Genomic DNA, 21,654 nt, shown 5'->3' with positions numbered 1-21,654 from the left:
TACTTCATTCAAGGCAGCCAAATATTCCCAATTTAAATAATTTTAAGGAAAGGAAGTGAACATTAATCCACTGGCGAGGAATGCTAGAGTCAATGTATTAAGCGTTCAATACATTATCTAGTACACAGCATTTTGTAAATTATTGGTGAATTCAAGAAACACGTGCACTTTAAAAACATTTTTAAAAAATCGATGACAATAATTTCAAGGGGCTGATGATCTCTTCACTGTCTAAGGACCTGGGTCCCTTAAGGTAAGCGTGGTCCGACTCTGCCTGCAGGTACACCGCTCATACAATGGATTGGCTGCGGGTCTGAGGGGAGGCGGAACTATGAACGCGCGGCTCCGCGGCCCTGCGGACTGTCTCGAGTGAGGCACGCGCCGGCCCGGAAGGAGCTGACGGGAGCTGGGACCACGGCAGCCATCGCGCTGTGCTGTTCTGTCTCGAAGGGTATAGGGAAGACGACAAGTCGGAAATTGCGCTCTCTACAGTTGCAGGTCAGTGATGTTGGGGCCGTCCGGGAGGACCGAAGGGTGCCAGCTTTGGACCCCAGGGAAAGCGTGCTGCCTGTGACCCTGCGTAAAAGCAAGGGTGATATGTTTTCCGTTCCGGAATCGAGCGGCAAGAGGGGACTGATCCCTGCTGTGTTTCGCGGGGACCACTGATAGTTTTCTGGGCAGGACACCACCACTGTTTGATTTCGGGTCGTTTTAGGAAAGAACATAACGGCTGTAAACGGCATGCAAGCTCTTTCCTCTGGGCTTCAGTTTCCTCACCTGATACGTGTAGGCGCCGGGGATCACTGACAGCTCAGGAGGCTTTTTCATTAATGGTAGAAGTGAGTTTTCTTATTAGTGTTACTTAACATTTTGCTGTAACCCAAGTCCCAGTTTAGTGAGGAAAAGATTCTCTGTTGGGGAAAACTGTAATGATTCCAGTGTCCCAGAATTTTCCAAAATTGTAGAAATTTGTTTTGAGACAGCTAAAATGCTGACATCATTGACCAAAAAAACCAAATTCCTTAGGAATTTAAGATATTTGGAACATCGGGCAATATGGGGTGAATAAACCCTTTTAAGTTTATTAAAAATTAAACCTGATTTTGTGTATTTCAAATTCATTAGCCACTCTTCAGAAACCCTATACAGGGTTGCTATGAGTTGGGAACTGACTCAAGGCACTTAACAACAATACCAAACATTAACAGGTGCTTTACTCAGAATAACATCCTATGTTCAGTGTTAAAATATCAGTTAAGAGTTAAGTCTCACAGAAACAAATGAATTGCAAGAAGAAAAGAAAAGGAACATTTTTGACTGTCATGTGTAAGGGACTAGCTATGCAAACAGTATTCCACTAAGATGGTTTTAGTATTATCCCCTTTTTAAAAATAAATGACAGAAAAAAGATAATTTACAATTTGGCAATAATTGTTGTTAAGTGCTCTCGAGTCGGTATACCAACCGATAGCGACCCTATATATAGGTTTTCTGAGAAGCAGCTGGTGAGCTTGAACTGCCAACCTTACAGTTTAATTGACTTTGCAGTTCAACTCATTAACCCACACCAGGACTTCACACCAATAATTAGTAGTATAGTGGTTACGAATCAGGCTGCAAACCTTAAGGTTGGTAGTTCGACACTACCAGCTGTTCGCTGGGGAAAGATGAGGCTGTCTGCTCTGGTAAAGATATACAGCCTTGGAAACCCTGTACAGGGTCACTATGAGTTGGTTCCGGCTCCATGGCACATAACCACCACCACCATGTCAAAAAAATGTCAATATCTTAACATTGCACTCTTTAGTGGATTTGCATTTGTCACTAAAATATTTTTAATTGAAAACACTTTAAGATAGTAAATCTGTGTTTTCTGAGTTTGCAGGAAAGGAAAATTTGCACTTCCTTTCTTCTAGCAGTGTTAGAGAAATATTGCCAGTAATTATGAAGATTAGCAGTTTAAATAAAGCACATTTTAACATTCCTTTGCCTTGTATTATTGTACTGGAGTATATATTCAAGAAGGAATTGAAATAAAAAGATTAGGCTATCAGAAATGGAAATCAGTGCCACATCATTTGAAGCTCAGAATTCCATAGTAATGATTCATTATTTCTCCTCCCTTTTCTTTAAGTGTGGGAGAAAGATGAGTCTGTCTTCTCCCGTAAAGATTTGCAATCTCAGAAACGGTTCTACTTTGTCTTGTAGTGTATTATAAGTCGGAATTGATTTGATGGCAGTAGATAGTTTCTTTTAAGTACACATCTGGCTAAAATTCATTTATATGATTTCCCTGCAAAATATTACTAAGCAAATAATTTTGAAATAACAGTATTGAAAATATTTTCTTCTTTGAAAATTATTGCTGTTTGGACTCATAGTAACCTTGTATACTCATAATGTTTAGACTCATGTTGTTGTTATTAAATGCTGTCAAGTTGGTTCTGACCCATAGCAACCCTGTATAGGGTTTCCGAGGAGCAGCTGGTGAGCTTGAACTGCCGTCCTTGCAGTTCAAATGGCTTTGCAGTCTGGCGCATTAACCCACAGTGCCACACCACTCTATATATGATTTCTGATGCTGTAAATCATGGTGTGGTGCTATGGGATAAAGCACTAGACCTAAAGGTCAGCTTGAACCACAAGGTGGGTGGTTCAAGCTTAGCAGCTGCTCCTTGAAAACTCTGCACGGGGTCACTTTGAGTCAAAACTGACTCAGTAGCACTCAGTGACAACAAATCTTTGCAGGAGCAATAAATCTAATCTTTCTCCCACAGAACAAGTTGGTGGGCTCAGGATACTGACTTTAGTTCGCAGTCCAGTTCTTGTATACAAAACAAATGTGCTCTTTCCTTGTGTACAGCAAATGTATTTAAAGGTCTGAATTTGTCATTGCCTATGTCATCAGTTTTCCTTGGAAACCATATACAGGGTTGCTAGGGGTCGGAACAGACTCCACGGCACTTAACAACAACAAAATGTTAGTTTTTATTTTATTTTCTCAGTATTGGCAATTTTAGATTCACAATCTTTTAACATTTTTTTATCTTTTTCTTAAAAATGGTGCTACTATCTATAGTTGTCATTTTTTAAACCATCTTTTAAATTATAATTGAGTGTCACTTTTCCCTAAAGGAAACTTGATTATGTACTTTATGGTGATATGACCTAAAAGACTTTTTAGTTCTGTTATTACAATTGTTCTCCATTCAATCCTAAAGTGTTTTCTTGAATTTTTAAGTTTGCATCACTGTTTCCAAACTTTAAGGCTATGGATAGGAAATCTAACAAATTAAGGGTAGAATATTTGTGAAGCAGCATTGTCTTAAAACATTCAAGATTGTAGTTGCTGAAATTGTACAAAACATAACCAAACATCCTTTGACCTGCATCATACTTAGTACTATTTGAATTTAGTAGTGGTGGTGGGGCAGGGTACATAATTCCTAAATTCTTTCTTTGTTCTGTGAATTAGTTTTATGGAACTTGTATACATTTTAGTAATAAACATGACGCAACTTAGTTGGTGTGGTGCTGTGGTGCGCTGGACTGCAAAGTTGGTTTGAGCTGCAAGGTCAGCGGTTCAGGCTCACCAGCTGCTCCTCCAAAACCCTATACAGGGTCGCTGTGGGTTGGAACCAACTCCACGGCACTTATAACAACAACAATGATGATCCTTTTCTAGTAAAGTTCCTTTACCTGAAGTTGAAAGAAATGAGTACTTTTTCAAATGATCATCAATGATGAGCTATTAATATTTAAGATAAAATTGGAGCATCATTTAAAAATTTCATAAAAAGTTAATATTGAAGTTAATGTACTAATTGCCATTTAAAGTCTGTGTTTCAGTTGCTATTAGTTTGGTCTGAATAAGTTAAAATATCTTACCTCCGAGTCCTGGTGTGGTGCTGTAGGACAAGCACTGGACTGCTAAATACAAGGTCTGTGGTTCAAACCCACAAGCTGCTTCTCTTCAGTTGCTGAGTCTGAAAGAACTCAGCAACACTCAGCAACCACAAGAACAACAACAAATGTAGTATTCAAAGTGTTTCCATGTCTATTAGCATATCTGTGAGACAAGAGCTACGCTATTATACAGAGGAGGAAATTAGGGCTCAGAAAGAGTGACTTTCCCCAAATTTCAAAAAGGTACATTTTCAATACAGATATATTTTTGGAACATTCCTGGCTTTCCAAAGTTATTGATATATTGATTCTGTAATTTTAATTTGACTTCAAATTGCCTCCTTAGACTATAATGTATTTTATGTGTTATTTTTTTGAAGTTCATACCTAAATGGTTCTGCTTTGTTTATTTCTTATATAAATCAGTTACATTAATTTTATATGATCTTTTATTGAGATTTAAAATTCACATATCATAAAATTTATCCTTTTATAGCATACAACTCCGTGTTTTTAGTTTATTCAAAATGTGCTACCATCACCACTATCCAGTTTCAGAAGATTTTAATCACCCCAAAAAGAAAACCTGGAATTGTTAGCATTTACTTCCCATCCTACCCTCTCCCCAGTTTTCCCAACCACTAATCAGCTTTATCTAAGAATTTGCTTATATTCTAGACATTTCATATAAATGTAATCATTCATGTAAACTAGGTAGCACAAGACTTTATGAAGTTAATCGTAACCTGAGATGTTATGTTCCAAAACACCTTTTGCACTGATTTTTGTGTTATTTGAGTAGATTACTTTTCTAATCTGTATAGAGACTTTTCCTGTTTGGTGTTCATGCAATAAATAAATCTGCTGACGTGTGTGTTTCCTTGTTCTTGACCTTTGCTCTTCACATGTCTTAATAGTGTGTTCATGATGTTGTGTAACCTGTTCTCAGGGCTCAGATGTCTGTTTGTGGCTAAGTAACTTTTAATCTTAGTTGGGCATTTTTAACTCAATTAAAAAAAAAAAAAGTTAATTCTGTTTCCAGTGATCCCAGTTTGTTTTGAGGATCTTAGAAACTACCACTTTATAAAAGTACTAATTTCTCTGCTTATCTTTAAATCAAAGGAGCTCTGGTAGCGTAGTGGTTACGATTCGGGCTGCTAACCTCAAGGTCGGCAGATCAAAACTATGAGCTGTTCCGCGGGAGAAAGATGAGGCTTTCTGCTCCCCGTAAAGATTTGCAGCCTTGGAAACACTGTGCAGGGTCACTATGAGTTGGAACCACCTCCATTGTACTTAACAACAATCTTTAAATCAATATCCCCATGTGTCTCTGGGTTATTTCTCTTGGGGCAAATTTTACAACAACAAATTGGTATTGTCCTTATGCGATAATCCTTTTCTTTTTAAATCTCACCCCATTCTGTCAGTTCTCATGATATTCATTTATCAATAGTCACCTTCAGTGAGGACTTTGGCACTTCTGTGAAAACTTTGCTACATGTTTCACTGGTTTGCTTTTTCTAACAATGGCCTCCACTCTTCTAGGTGATTCCACTGCTTGTCAGTGTGGACATGGTACCCGTTAGCCTAACTTGTAATATCTTTCATTTCCAGGCCTATTCAGCTATCCATGTCAGAGCCAGACCTTAGAGTGTGTTACCCCTAGACTTGATTGTCTCTTGAATTCTTCAACCCCACATTCTCCTCCATTGTTGGCACACTTTTGTATCACCTTCCATCTCTCTCAGCATTTTACTACATCTCAAGTTCTATTCTGTGAGAAGCCTGTCTTAAATCTCCATCTCAACCCCATACATTACCTGCCTTCCTACCTTTACTCACTTCAGCCCCTCTTTTCAGTCTTCTCAGTGTCTTGTTTTCCTCAAGCCCCTATCCTGGGAACTCATAAATCCCCAGGTTCCTGCTTCTCTAAAGTTGAGCTTTTCTGGGGACTGGGGAGGTGGTAAGGCAGAGAAAATAGATTGGCAATGTTGTGAATGTGTGAGCTGAGCCAGCCTTGACTCTTTTTTGCAATCTTTTACTTTGATCAAGATTTTCTCTACGCCTTTTTTTCATTTTTTTAATTAACATTTTAAAGAAACTTTTTATTGGGAACTGAGTGAAGGTTTACTGAGCAGACTATCAATTTTACATACAACAAACCATTTGCTTTGCTTCATTACAATGATTGCGGTCCCCTCCATGTACCCTAAGTTAACAATATTTAACTCTATTCACTTTAACTCTTCCCTTTAGTCAGATTCCTCCCTCCTCCACTACACTGTTCTTGGCCCACCTCCTAATCCTAGAGAGAGGGTTGTATTCTCAGTCTAGGCTCCTTTTGAATCCTTCCTTGTTCTTCCATTTGATTAATGTCTTCTCTTTGTAACTTCTCCCTTCCCATTAACTCCGTCTTTCAGTTTATCAACATACTCAAGCTTCACCTTTTCTTAAGAAGAACATTCTGTTTCTTCACTGCATCCACAGTATTGCATTCATTTTCCAATAATCACAGAAACCTAGTATTAAATACTCTGCATTTTGTCTCATTTGATCTTTATAACTCATGAGAGATTTTTCAGAAGAAATTGGACTTTTCAAGGCCACATAGTTAATGAATCATGGTTGTCCTCTGCTTTGCTCTGCCCTTAAGCACACTCTCCTGCACTACAGTTCTACTTCAGGCTACTCATGCTGTTATAATATCTTGTCACTAAGACCAGTTGTGACTACTCTGAAGCTATATTTGATGTGACTTACTCCTTTTCACTTTTGTCAATCTCTTTGAGTTCTTCCACCCATCATGAGTTCCATTGGTTCTTCCACCCCCTTCTATCTAGTAAATATCATCTCAAGTAAGAACTCATTTTTTCCTTACATTTTGACTGGTATTTGAGGCAAGGTGTGGAAGAACATTCTGATGTTGTAAATGGAAATGGGCATTGATTTTAAGGTGATAAAGAACAAGTCACCTGCAATGAATGGCAATCAGTTCACTTTGACCCAGGGACCAGGGAAGGCTACAAATAGGAAATTAATATATGTTAAGTTTGGAAAGATAGCTAAGAGGTAGAAAATAAATGTTCTGGAATACTGAACCAGGGGTTTGATTGTGTTACATCTCAGCCCAAAAGCCTCTAGTGGCTCTTTATTCACAGTGTATAGAGTGGCCATATAATTCGTCAACTAAAATCAGGACCCTTTTGAGAGTGAAAGAAAGCACCACTGGGTAACAGGTCTAAGTTGAGACTGTCCCTGGCAAACTGAGAGACATGGCCACCCTGACTATGCAAGTTAAGTCCAAGATTACATTTTGGTGTGGCATTCTGATGGTAGTTTGCAAAGTGGGTAAAGTCAGATGTTGAGGTCTTGACTAAGTAGTTCCTGTGGGAACCCAAGAAAGCAAGAGAGTTCAGTATGAGAAATTGGCTTAATAAACATGAATTGAATAAAATATCTCAATATACACACCATTGCTTTATTGAATTCTGTACAGCAAAGGTTATCATGATTCTCTTTGAAAAACATACGAGGGGGCTTCAAAATGTGTGTAGAAAAATTTCATTATCCTTTACTTCCATTTTCCACAACTTTTTGAAGCCCCCTCGTGTGTCATACCTTAAAATCTGGGAAAATAAGCCACTTGTAGATATGCTCTTTGAGTATAAGTTCAATTTCTTAATGACCTAGAATGATAATAGTAGAAGGCAGTATAATTTTCAACCTGAATAAAACAGGCACTTCCAAAGTATCAGATTTATATTTATATGTATTGCTGTTGTGATTCACATTCTTGTCAGACTGACACATGAAATGATTCCTACTTTTTTTTTTTTTTTTTAATTAAATGTTTTTATTTTGCATTGAGTGAAAGTTTACAGGGCACATCATCAGAATGATTCCTACTTTTGCCAATCACCTTGACTTAGCATTCTACTGGTTGCACAGGCAAAAATCTGCTTATGTTAGTTCAAGTAAGGTGGGGTGGGGTTGCTGAATCTATTTCTAGGATCCAGGGACTCTTACAAACTGCAAAGTGATGTAGGCTTACTCTCTTTTTTCTGTATCACTCTCAAGGCAATGAGGTCTCTTGACACCGTATCTTCCAGGAATTCTGAGTGTGGTAGACCTATGTGTAGAGACCAGCTAGAGTGAGAAGAAAGCAGTGTTGTATGTCATAATTTATCTAAAGCATGTCCAAAATAGTACACTTCAAACTTTTGTGACTCAATCCAAGTTTGGGGCCTGGATATCTGAAAGTATATTTTTCTATGTGTAATCTTCCTTTCCCAAGAGCTCTCCTGCTTATGTTCTGTATTACTCCTATTAGTTTATCAAGACATATTTCAAATAAATGCTGAATTTAGCTATACTCTGTATTTTCTATTATGAGTTAAAAGATTTTTAAGTACTCAGTTGTAATTAAAATTTGAAAAGAACAGAAAGATAACAAGCCCAGAAATTTACAAGTTATCACATGGTACCACCACTACTGAAAAACCAAAGGGAAAAAAAAAAAAGAAAAACTAGGAAGGTTCTTTTATTCATACAGGTATAATCAGACACGAAACTCTTAATTTCATCATAGCCTTCCTTCTTCCTTTTCCTCTTCTCATTTCTCTGTTCTTTCTTAACAACAAGGCTTTGGTAAATATTCACAGACTGTACATACTATATTTAGTGTATTGTTGGCCATAGATTATTTCTAAAATTTATCTTATGTAACACTTGTGATACATACCTTGATACAGAAAGCTTTTTGTATTTAGGATGATTTCTGAAAGTAGAATTCTTAGATCAAATAATATTAGCAAATATATTATTGCCAAACTGATTTTGCAAAAAGATTTCTAACAATTGATATTGCCACCAACAGTACCTCTTTTACCATATTCTCTGTAGCCCTGGTTGATAAAATTCTTTTTCTTCTTTGATACTTTGATGGGCAAAGAGTAGACATTAGTTAGCATTTTAATGGCTTTTTGTTTTTTATGCATCTGTATAGAACAGGTTAAACTAGCCTGGAGAAGAGTGTTAATCTCTTTGCAGTAAGGGTGTTCTAGATTATTTACTCAACGGGTTGGTGTTTAATGCTGGTTTTTAATGTGTATTGGTGTGTATTAACTACTAAACTCAAACTCTTTTTCAGACCCTATAAGATTTGGATATGTCCTTCATATTTGACTGGATTTACAGTGGTTTCAGCAGTGTGCTACAGTTTTTAGGTAATGTTGGCATTTTATTCTCTATAGTTATACCATTTAATGCTGTATATAATAGTACCCTAGTAAAGGACATGTGCTTGGAAAAGTAGAGGGCCAGCAAAAAGGAAGACTCAATGAGGCGGACTGACATAGTGGTTGCAGCAATGGACTCAAGCATAGCTACAATTATGAGGATGCTGCAGAACTGGGCAGTGTTTCTTTCTGTTGTACATAGGGTCGCTATGAGTCAGAACTGACTGGACGGCATCTAACAATAACATTTGTGCAGTCTCTCTTCATGTCTAACTCAGTAGTTACGAATGTAGGCTTTCACTTGGTATTTACATTATATAATTCCTAGCTCTGGTAGCGTAGTGGTTACGAATCGGGCTGCGAACCACAAGGTCTGCAGTTCGAAACTACCAGCTGTTCCGTGGGAGAAAGATGAAGCATTCTGTTCCCGTAAAGATTTACAGCCTCGGAAACCCTGTGCAGGGTCACTATGAGTCGGAACCGACTCCATGGCACATAGTAACAACAACAACAGTGCAAGTAAAGCACACTTCCCCCCACCCTGAAATTGTTTTTCCCTGTGTATTCTACTATGGATTCTGGTTTTGTTAATTATGACTTATTGTCTTTTTTTTTTTTTAGAATACAGCAGTAATGGTATTACTGAAATAAATGATTTACTTTTTCTGAATTGTAATTATTGATGCTTCATTGATAGAATTTTAGTACTGTTAACAGGCTGTAGTCATTATTGTGAGAGACTTAGAAGAAAAACATAAATGTGCCCAAATGAATTTTGCTATAACTGGTATTCTTAGTTTTGACCTACTTAATTACACATTACTTTAGAATTTGTATACTGTCATGAGTTTGACAGTCTTTTGGAGTGACCAGCATCTTTGAAGTTTGCACTGAGAGTTATTTAGAATACAAGAGAGGTTGAAAGACGTTCAGTAGTGCACATGTAACTAATTTATTTTAAATATATGATAAAGAAATCTACCAGTTTCTTCAATAGTGCCTTTTTAAAACTCATCACAAATGATTGGCAGAAAAACTGAGTATCAAACTTCTTCTTTCCTTGCAAGTCAGCTGTGGAAACTTTTATACAGTGAGGAATATTCATTTGTGTGACATTCCATGTTAAACTACCATCTTGTTCAACTTCACTACGTGTAATGTAGAACTAGTCCATCATATCATGTGTTGTGTTCTGGAAAGTGTTCTTTATTTAATAAAATTTTAATTTAGTATTTTAAAAAAAAGAATGCAGGCTTTATAATTACATAGACCTACTAATGCGCTGGACTACAAAGTTGGTTTGAACCTCAGTGTCGGCGGTTCAAGTTCACCAGTTGCTCTTTGGAAACCCTATACAGGGTCGCTATGGGTCAGAACAACAACAACATATTCAATTACTCACTGCATCCTTGTTTAAGTTATGTAACCTTGGCAAATTATTTTCTTTACATTAGCTCTAATTTCTGTATCTGTAAAATGGTAATAATCCCTACCTCTTACTCTGCAGGACTGTATAAGAAAACTGGTAAATTGGTATTTCTTGGATTGGATAATGCAGGAAAAACAACACTGCTACACATGCTAAAAGATGACAGACTTGGACAGCATGTCCCAACGTTACATCCTAGTAAGTATATTCCCATATCAAATATAGTCCCTTATCGAGTGATTCATAAGCACTAACCAAAAATCTTTCCTTTTTTTAGTAGATAAATTATGATCAGGTGATTTGACCTAGTCTTAAAATACCATGCTAATAGGTAACACAACTCCTAGGGGATATATTTAGATCTTATAATAATACCTATACCTTTTTATCAGCTAGTACTCCCCTCTCCAGCTAAAGGAATTAAAGAATTAATGTCTCAAGGGTTGTGACATGATTGAGGTCTATCCAACTAGATAACTCTAAGGCTATAGATGCCATTGTTGTGAAGTTCCATCGAGTTGGTTATGACTCTTACCGACCTTGTATAGGGTTTCCAAGGAGCGGCTGGTGAGCTTGAACTGCTGACCTTGCAATTCAAATTGACCCAAAGCACTACACCAGGACTCCTATAGGGTGCCATTACTTTGTTTATGTAACCTGATTTCCCTGTAAATTAAAACTATTTTAATCATTACCTCAGCAGACAGATTAGAGTGCTGTACTTTGCTGTTAAATCTCAATAAGTTATTAATCAGTTATTATTTTTCTAGCTCTAGCAACTTCAACAATGTCTAACATAAAGGTCATGGAATTATTCCCAAAAAAGCAAGACTCCTTTTTTTTTTTTTTATCCTTATAGAAAATTTTAAAACCATTTAAAAAATAATTTTCTATGTTTTATTTTAGAAAGAACACCTGAAAAACATTATTAATGACTCTATGTTGTTGTTGTTGTTAAGTGCCATCGAGTCGGGTCCGACCCATAGCGACCCTGTACAGGGTTTCCGAGGGTGTAAATCTTTACGGGAGTAGAAAGCCTCATCTTTCTCCCGCGGAGCGGCTGGTAGTTTTGAACCGCTGACCTTAAGTTTCGCAGCCCGATTCGTAACCACTACGCTACCAGAGCTCCTTTAATGACTCTATAAATCACTTAATATATGCCATTCTGTATGTTGTTGTTGTTATGTGCTGTCAAGTTGGTTCTGATTCTTAGCAAACTTGTATAGAGTTTCCAAGGAGCAGCTAGAGGGTTTGAACTGCCAACCTTGTGGTCAGCAATCCAGTGCTTTTCCTACAGTGCCACGCCAGAACTCAGTCCTATCCTTAAAGTTATATAAATAGGTAATGTTTGAAAAAGTCAACTTAATGTTAAAGTGAGGAACTTAGTCTTCAATGGGAAACAGAATTACTAGAAATAAATAGGAAGCTAACATATAAATACCTGTAAGTTGTTATTGCTAATGAAACACCTACAAGTTGTTATTGTTAATGAAAAACCTATGTATTAAGTGGATCCAAAATTTAAAGACAAGTTCATCTACAAATTATTATTGTTACTATTCCAAAGCTGTAAATCTTTGATGGAGCAGAAAGCTTAATCTTTCTCCCTTGGAGCAGCAGATAGACTCAAATCGCCAACCTTGTGGTTAGCAAATCCAGTGCGTATCCTATATAGTCACAATGTTCCCCATGAAATAATTAGTGGTTATGTGCCATGGAGTTGATTCTGACTCATAGCAACCCTGCATGGGGTTTCTGAGGCTATAAATCTTTACGGGAACAGAAAACCTCATCTTTTTCCCATGAACGGCTTACTTTGATATTAGCAGCCCAACTCGTAACCACTACACTACCAGTTTGGCCTTTATATTATTGTGCCATCAAGTCAATTCTGACTCATAGTGACTTTATATTACAGTATAGAACTGCTAATAGATTTTCCTTGGGTCTAATCTTTACAGAGTCCTGATGTGGTGCTGTAGGATAAGCATTGGTCTACTCACTGCAAGGTCGGCAGTTCAAACCCACCAGACACTCCTTGGAAGCCCTATATGGGTCACTATTTGTCAGAATCCTCTTGATGGCACTTAACAAAGTAATAACAATCTTTATGGGAGCATATTGTTGTTTTTTTCTCCTGTGGTGCCCCTGCTGGGTTTGAATCTCTAATCTTTTCGTTAGCAGTCAAGTGCTTAACCATTGTGCCACCAGGGTTCCTTAATGAGTATAAAATTGGGAAAAATAAAAAATGTAGTTAATACTATAGTTATTTAGTTTAGTAAATGTTCAAAGATCAAAGGATAGGGCAAAACAAAACAAACCAAAAAGTATCATTTTACTATAGTGAGTGAGATTGGAAATGCAAGATTTCAAAAAATTGATAAATGGTTTTTTGTATTAGGAGAAAGAAGTGGGACTTGATACAAGTAAAATTCTGATACGAGAACAATATTGCTTAAAAAATGATAATGGTAAAATTGAGTATATAAACTTGTCTGCACAACACAATAGAATTGGAAGAGACTACAGAGTCGTGGTGTAGCTCTGTAGGATAAACACTGGACCCCAATTTATGGGATATAACAATGTTCTGTCTTAATCAAATTGAGGCATCTTTTATAAAGCTGAGAGTGTATTGGAATTATAACGATAGACATAGTTTGCCAGGCACAGCCAAGCATTCACTTTGTCCTTATAGACAATGACTTTGAGCACAGATTGCATTAATTACTCATTCAGCTGGTAATTTACATACAGATTTTCTTAAAAAAGATAAACAGTACTCTGGGACCAAAACAGTTACATAGAATCTTTTATTATAATAATGGGGACTTCCACCATGAGGGAGTAATAGAGTCTGAAATTACCCACTATAAACAATGATACTGAAGGAGGAAGTCCAAGGTACATTGAAGGAATTGGCAAAGAATAAGGCACCAGGAATTGATGGAATAAAAATTGAAATCTTTCTAGAAATTGAGGTGGCACAGGAGGTACTCACTCATCTCTGCCAAGAAATTTGGAAGATACCTATCTGGCTGACTAATTGGAAGAGATTTGTATTTGTGCTCTTTCCAAAGAGAGATGACCCAACGGAATGTGGAAATCATCGGACAAGTCTTTTTGATATCCCATGCTAGTAAGTTTTACTAAAGGTAATACAGAAACGGCTGCAAGCATACATTGACAGAGAACTTCCAGAGGTCCAAGGTAGATTCAGAAGAGGCCGTGGAACGAAGGATATCATTGCTGATGTCTGATGGATCTTGGCTGAAAGCAGAGAATATTAGAAAGATACTTACCTGTGCTTTATTGACTACGCAAAGGTTTTCGATTGTGTGGATCATGACAAACTATGGACAACATTGCTAAGTATGAGTATTCCGAAACACTTAATTGTACTCATGAGGAATCTGTACCTGGACAAAGAGGCAGTTGTTTAAACAGAACATGGGGACACTGAATGGTTTAAAATTAAGAAAGATGTGCGATAGGGTTGTATTCTTTCACCATACTTACTCAATCTGTATGCTGAGCAAATTATACAAGAAGCTGGGTTCTGTGATGAAAATCATGGCATCAGGATTGGAGGAAGACTCATTAACAACCTGCAGTATGCAGATGATACAACCTTGCTTGCTGAAAGTGAAGAAGACTTAAAATATTTACTGATGAAGATCAAAGAGCACAGCCTTCAGTATGGATTACATCTCAATGTAAAGAAAACAAAAATCCTCACCACTGTACCAATAAACAACATACTTATCAATGGAGAAAAGATTGACGTTGTCAAGGACTTCATTCTTCTTGGATCAACTATCAACACTCATGGAAGCAGCAGTCAAGAGATCAGACGATTTATTGCTCTAGGCAAATCTGCTGCACAAGACTTTTTTTAAAAGTGTTGAAGAGCAAAGATGTCAGCTTGAGGACTAAGGTATGCCTGACCCAAGCCATGGTATTTTCAATAACCTCAGATGCATGGGAAAGCTGGACAGTGAAGAATTGATGCTTTTGAGTTAATGGTGTTGGAGAAGAATATTGAAAGTGCCATGGGCTGCCAAAAGAACCAACAGATCTGTGTTGGAAGAAGTGCAGCCAGAGTGCTTCTTGAAGGCCAAGATGGCCAAACTTCATCTCTAATATTTGTGATATATTGTCAGGAGGTGCCATGTTTGGTAAGGTGGAGGGTCAGAGAAAAAAGAGGAAGACCCCTAGTGAGATGGATTGGCAAAGCGGCAGCATCAGTGGGCTCAAGTGTGGCAACAATTGTGAGGTTGGCCCAGGACTGAGCACTGCTTCGTTCTGTTGTGCATAGGGTTGCTATGAGTCAGTACCGATTCGATGGCACCAAACAACAACAACATAAACAACTTGGTGCCTTGGTGTGGCGATGTAGGATAAGCACAAGGTTGGTGGTTCAAGCCCACCAACCACTCCTTGAAAACCCTATGCAGGGTCACCATGAGTCAGAATTGACTCGATGGCACTTAACAACAACATAAATAACTAGAAAACTTGACCAAAATATATACAATTGTTTTCAGGTATTATGTAATAAATAGCTGGCACAAGATTATCTTTCCTAAGGTGTGGTTCTGAAGGATAGATAATGCACTGGACCACAAGGTTAAACCTCAAGGTCGGCAGTTCAAACCCACCAGCCATTCCATTGAAACCCTATACAGGGTCGCTATGGGTCAGAACTGACTCGACAGCACTTAACAACAACAGGAGGAGGAAAACAAACATAGCTTTATGCCAGATGCAAGATGAGGAAATACAGACAAAACCCAAGAGACCAGTCAAGACCAAACATGGGGCGGGATGCAGGGAGAGACCAAGATCACTGGAATTTACTGGGCAGAGTATTGGAGAGAAGGAACCTTGCAGAGAAAGAGTTCTAGAAATTTGCATGGGTGAATAATCTATTTGCATGTGCAGAATTGTTGTTAGGTGCTGTCACGTTGGTTCCAACTCATAGCAACCTTATGCTCAACAGGGCAAAACACTACCTAGTCCTGTGCTGTCCTTACAGTCATTGCCGTGTTTGAGCCCATTGTTGCAGTTGCTGTGTCAGTCCATCTCTTTTGAGAATCTTCCTGTTTTTTGTGATCATTTTCTTGACCATGCATGAAGTCCTTCTCCAGGAATTGGTCCTTCTGATAACATGTGTAAAGTACATGAAATGAAGCTTTGCTATCCTCAATTCTAAGGAGCATTTTAGGTGTGCTACTTCCAAGACAAATTTCTTTGTTCTTCTGACAGTTCATGGTACTTTAAATATATTTTGTTTACTAAAACCATAATTTAAATGCATCAATTATTCTTTGGTTTTCCTTATTCATTGTCCAGCCTTTGTGTATGTATGATGAGATTAAAAATACTATGGCTTGGGACAGGCACACTTTAGTCCTCAAAGTGACATGTTCTTTAACACTTTTATAGCAAATTTGCTTATTACAATAATACATTGTTTAATTTCTTGACTGCTGCTTCCACAATGGGTGTTGATTGTAAAATGAAATCTTTGCCAACTTCAGTTTTTTTCTTCATTTGTCATGATGTTGTTTATTGGTCCAGTTATAAGAATTTTTATTTTCTTTATGTTGAGGTGTAATCTATACTGAAAACTTTTATCTTCACTAGTGAGTCCTTCAAGTCTTTTTCACTTTCAACAAGAATGGTTGTGTCACTTGCATTATCACAGGTTGTTAATGTGTTCTTCCAATTCTGATGTCTTGTTCCTGTTTGTATAGTCAGCTTCTCAGATTATTTACTCAATATGCAGACTGAATAAGTATGGTGAAAGGATACAACCTTAACACACACGTTTCCTGATGTGCTGAGTAAAACTCCACAAAGCTAGTCAAAGAAAATTTCTGTAGAAAGAACAATTATAGGGGAACTTTTAGCTAAATAGTTTCTAGAGCTCCCATTGTTGTTGTAAGTGCCAAGTCAGTTTGAACTCATAGTGACCCTATGTTGTTGTTGTTGTTAAGTGCCGTCGAGTCGATTCCAACCCATAGTGACCCTGTATAGGGTTTCCGAGGAGCAGCTAGTGAGCTTGAACCACTGACCTTGCAGTTCAAATGGCTTTGCAGTGTGGCGTATTAACCTACAGCGCCACACCAGGACTCCAGTGACCCTACACGTAACAGAAAAAAACACTGCCCAGTCCTGCACCCTGCTTATAATTGTTACATTTGAGCCCATTGCTGCTGCCACTTTGTCAGTCCATCTCATTAAGGGTCTTCCTCTTTTTCGAAGACTCTCCACTTTTCCAAGTATGATGTACTTCTCCAGGGACTGGTCCCTCCTGATAATATGTCCAAAGTATGAGAAACAAAGTTTCACCATTCTCATTTCTAAGGAGCATTCTGGTTGTATTTCTTCCAACACAGATACTTATATCAATTCTTCTGTCTTCCTTATACATTGTCCAACTTTCACATGCATATTATATGTGAAATATCATCCAGTGGTAAGGATTTTTGTTTTCTTTACATTGAGTTGTAACCTATACTGAAGGCTATGGTCTTTGATCTTCATCAGTAAGTATTTTAAAACCTTTGCTTTCACCTAGCAAGGTGGTTTCATCTGCATATTGCAGGTTGTTAATGAGTCTTCCTCCCATCCTGATGCCACATTCTTCTTATAATGAACCTTGTTTACTCAGCATACAGATGGAATAAATATGATGAAAAAATACAACTCTGGTGAATATCTTTTCTGATTTTAAACCATTCGGGATCCTCTTGTTCTGTTTGAATGACTGTCTCTTGGACTATGTACAGGTTCCTCATGAACACAGTCAAGTTTTCTGGAATACTCATTCTTTGCAGTTATCTTAAGTAAAATTTTACTTGTATGTGATATTAATGATACTTTTCGGTGATTTTTACATTCCATTGGGTCACTTTTCTGGACTGGGCATAAATATAGATCACTTCCAATCTTGGCTTAGATGAGTGAGCACCTCCAGTGCTGCATCAGTTTGTTGAAAGATTTCAATTTCTATTCCGTCATTTTCTAGAGCTTTACTTTCTGCCAATGCCTTTAGTGCAGCTTGGACTTCATTCAGGACCTTAGGTTCTTGCTTTTATGATACTAGAAAGGGTTGAACATTGATCTTTTCTTTTTGGTACAGTAACTTTTGATGTATACCTCCCATCTTCTTTTGATATTTTCTGCATCACTCAATAATTTGCCCATGTTGTTGTTGTTAAGTGGTGTTGAGTCAGTTCCAATTCATAGTGACCCAGCATAGGGTTTCTGAGGAGCCACTGCTGGGTTTGAATTGCCAACCTCATGGTTAGCAGTCAAGTGTTTATCCTATAGCGCCATACCAGAACTCCATTTTGCCCATAGAATCCTTCAATATGGTAAGTTAAGGCTTGAATTTTTTCTTCAGTTCTTTCAGGTTGAGAAAAGCTGAGTATGTTCATCTCTTTTGTTTTTCTATCTCCAGGTCTTTGCACATTATAGTACTTAGTCTTTTGAGCTGCCCTTTGAAGTTTTCTTTTCAGCTCTTAATAATTTTTTGCGATCTACACTGGAGAACAACTGTATAATGTTCTTGATGTCATCCCACAACTCTTACGGTCTTTATTCATTAGTCTCTAACACATCAAATATGTTCTTGAGATGGTCTGTAATGCATTGGACTGCAAGGTTAGTTTGAGCTGCAAGTCGGCGGTTCAAACCTACCAGCCGCTCAGCCAAAACCATTTACAGGATTGTTATGAGTCGAAACTGACTCGATGGCACTTAATAGCAACAACAATATTCAAGGTAATATTTTGGCTCTTGTTCTAATTTTCTTCAGTTTTAGCATGAACTTGCATATGAGCAATTGATGGTTTGTTCCATAGATGTAGTCAATTTGATTCTTGTGTATCCCATGAAATGGTGAGGTCCATGTGTACAGCAGCCTTTTCTGCTGTTTAAAAAAGGTATTTACAATGAATAAGACATTGGTCTTGTAAAGCTCTGTCATGCACTCTCCAGCATCATTTGTATTGGCAAAGCCATATTTTCCAACTTTGGATCCTTCCTCTTTGTTTCCAACTTTTGCTTTCCAGTCTCCAGTAATTATCAGTGCATCTTGGTTTCATGTTTGATCAATTTCAGACTGATGAAGTTGGTAGAATTATGTAATTTCATCATTACTGGCTTTAGTGGTTTGTGCATAAATTTGAATGGTAGTGGTATTAAATGGTCTTCCTTGTAGGCATATGTATCCTATACAGACAGGATCTTGAAATAATATTTTTTACAATGAATGCAATGCCACTTCTCTTCCATTCCCAGTATAGTAAACTATATGATTGTTAGATTCAAAATGGCTAATAGCAGTCCATTTCACCACCAACCATCCATCAGTTTTTTGTACTGTGGTGGCTTTTGCATTATGGAGATGCTGGAAGCTAAGCCACTGGTATTTTAAATACCAGCAAGGTCATCTATACTGGATAGGTTTCAACAGAGCTTCCTGACTAAGACAGACTAAGAAGAGGAAGAGACAGACTATTTCTAAATGTTTAGCCACTGAAAAGCTTATGAATAGGGGCAGAACATTGTCAGATACAATAACAGAAGATGAAAGCATTATGATATGAATAACAGCAGAACATTGTTAGATACAGTGCTGGAAGATGAACCCCTCTGGTTGGAAGGCATTCAAAATACAAATGGGGAAGAGCTGCCACCTCAAAGTAGAGTTGATCATAATGAAGTGAATGGAGTAAAGCTTTTGTCACCTTCGTTTGCTGATCGGGCACAGCTCAAAATGAGGAGAAACAGCTGTAAACATACATTAATAATCAAAACGTATAACATGACTCTAGGAAAATTGCAAGTTGTCAAAAATAAAATGAATGGATAAACAGCCTTCAGTGTGGATTGCACCTTAATGTAAAGAAAGAAAAATTCTCACAACTGGACCAATAAATAACACCATGTTAACCAGAGAAAAGATTGAGGTCAAAGACTTCATTTTGCTTGGATCCACAATCAACACTCATGGAAGCAGCAGTCAAGAAGTCAAATGAAAAAAAAAAAGAAATCAAATGACATGCTATATTAGGCAAATCTGTAGAAGACCTCTTTAAAATATTCAAGAACAAAAATACTAGTTTGAGGACTAAGGTATACCTGACCGTAGCCATGTTATTTTCCATCTTATGCATGTGAAAGTTGGACAATGAATAAGGCAGACAATAGAAAAATCTATGTATCTGAATTATAGTGTTGGAGGAAAATACTGAAAGTACCATGGACTGCAAGAGAACAAACAGATCTGTGTTGGAAGAAGTACAGCCTTCAATATTCCCTATAGAAGCCAGGATGGCAAGACTTTGTCTCTCAAAATTTGGATATGTTATCTGGAGTGACTAATTCTGGAGAAGGACATCATGCTTGGTAAAGTGGAAGGTCATCGAAAAAGAGGAGCACCCCCAGCGGATGGACTGACATTTAAAGTGGCAGCAGCTATGGTTTCAATCCTAGTAACAACTGTGGGGATGGTGCAGAACCCTGCAGTGTTTCATTCTGTTGTACATCTGATCGTTATGAGTCAGAACTGACTTGGTGGCACCGAACAAGTCCATTTTAGTTCACCAATGCCTAGGATTTCAATCTTTATGCATTACATCTCATTTTTGACAACTTCCAGTTTTACTAGATTCATACTTCAGACATCCATGTTCTGATTATTAATGGATGTTTGCAGCTATTTATCCTTTTTTGGAGTTGTGCCCCATCAGCAAATGAAGGTCCTGAAAGTTTTATTCCATTTGCATTATTATGGTCAACTCTGCTTTGTGGAATTATCTCTTCTCCGGTCTTACTTTGAGTGCCTTCCAACCTGAGATACTCATCTTCCAGCATTATATCTAACAATGTTCTTCTACTATTCATAATGTTTTTATCTTCTGGTACTCTATCTGACAATGTTTCACTATTGATAAGATTTTCAGTAGGTAGCCATTCAGAAGTAGTCTGCCTCTCCTCCTTCTGAAATCTGTCCACCATGAATGACCCTTTTGGTGTTTCTAATACCAGTGGTGTTGCTTTCAGCATCATAGCAACACGGCAAGCCACCACAGTACCACAAACTGACAGACAAGTGGTGGAGAACTCACATGGAATGGGAATTCTTCAAGTTCACAGCAGTCAGGATGGAGCAGAGATCACTCAATATACATCATAGTAATGGGACTAAATTTAATCCAAAGTAAAGGCTAATCTAGATGTGCACTGTCAGAATTTAAACATTGATTTATAAGTAACTTCCTACCTCTCATAACAATGTCTAGCTGTCTTCAAAGGAATATAACACAATTTAGCATATAATCTAAAATTACTATACATGTAAAGAGCCTGGAAAATATGATCTATACCAGGGAGAAAAATCAGTCAATAAAAACAGATGATGGAATTAGAAGATGGATTTTAAAATAGTTGTTATAATGATGCAGAAGAGTTTAAAGGAAAGCATGAATTTAATGAGTGAGAAATGAGAGCTATGAAGAGAACAAACAAGATGGCAGATCGGGTGGAAGTGCAATGAACTCCGCCAGCAACAACACAGAATACCCGAACAAGCAGGCTCAGGGGATGGTCCCAGAACTCTGAACCACGTATAAAGGAATATTTAGAAGGTTGGAAGGCTCACAGCTGGGGGAATTTGTGGCAGAGGCAAGAAATTCACTGCTTTCTAGTTCGGAACACTTGGCTGCTCCAGGAGCCGCCATCTTGGGTGAGACCAAGCCGGGGAAGGATCAGAGCGAACATAGACATCTGGCAGAACCGCAGAGATAAAGGTGTAGACATTCTTTTCTTTTGGTAGCTGTTCATTAGTCCCTTGCTGTCTATGCACCTCCATTCTGATGACTATGGGGTGCCTGAGCTAGTGGACACCTCAGCCCCACCCTCGGACTATGCATGTGCACAGATCTCCTCAAAATCTAAAAAGACACTTTCCAATTAAAACCAAATGGCCACAGCCGGCCCTGAACTGTTTATAACTAAAAAAAGTATTAAGGTCACAGATAATCCCTGAAGATGCCCAAAAAACAG

General features: G+C 37.8%; 1 protein-coding gene across 1 annotated transcript in view; it reads left to right on the top strand.

The window, feature by feature from the left end:
* Window positions 1-380: 380 nt before the first annotated feature.
* Window positions 381-21,654, top strand: part of SAR1B (SAR1 homolog B (S. cerevisiae)) — a 37,116-nt gene continuing 15,842 nt past the window's right edge. The window contains exons 1-3 of the mRNA XM_006866080.1: window positions 381-498; window positions 9,056-9,131; window positions 10,651-10,770. Of these exons, the coding sequence (XP_006866142.1) occupies window positions 9,074-9,131; window positions 10,651-10,770 (178 nt within the window). The 5' untranslated portion in view covers window positions 381-498; window positions 9,056-9,073. The remainder of the gene's footprint in view (window positions 499-9,055; window positions 9,132-10,650; window positions 10,771-21,654) is intronic.

The sequence above is a fragment of the Chrysochloris asiatica genome, unplaced genomic scaffold (assembly GCF_000296735.1).
Source record: "Chrysochloris asiatica unplaced genomic scaffold, ChrAsi1.0 scaffold00087, whole genome shotgun sequence".
Classification (NCBI taxonomy): Eukaryota; Metazoa; Chordata; class Mammalia; order Afrosoricida; family Chrysochloridae; genus Chrysochloris; species Chrysochloris asiatica.
The sequence above is the reverse complement of the archived record's forward strand: the minus strand, read 5'-3'. Positions and strand labels throughout refer to the sequence as shown.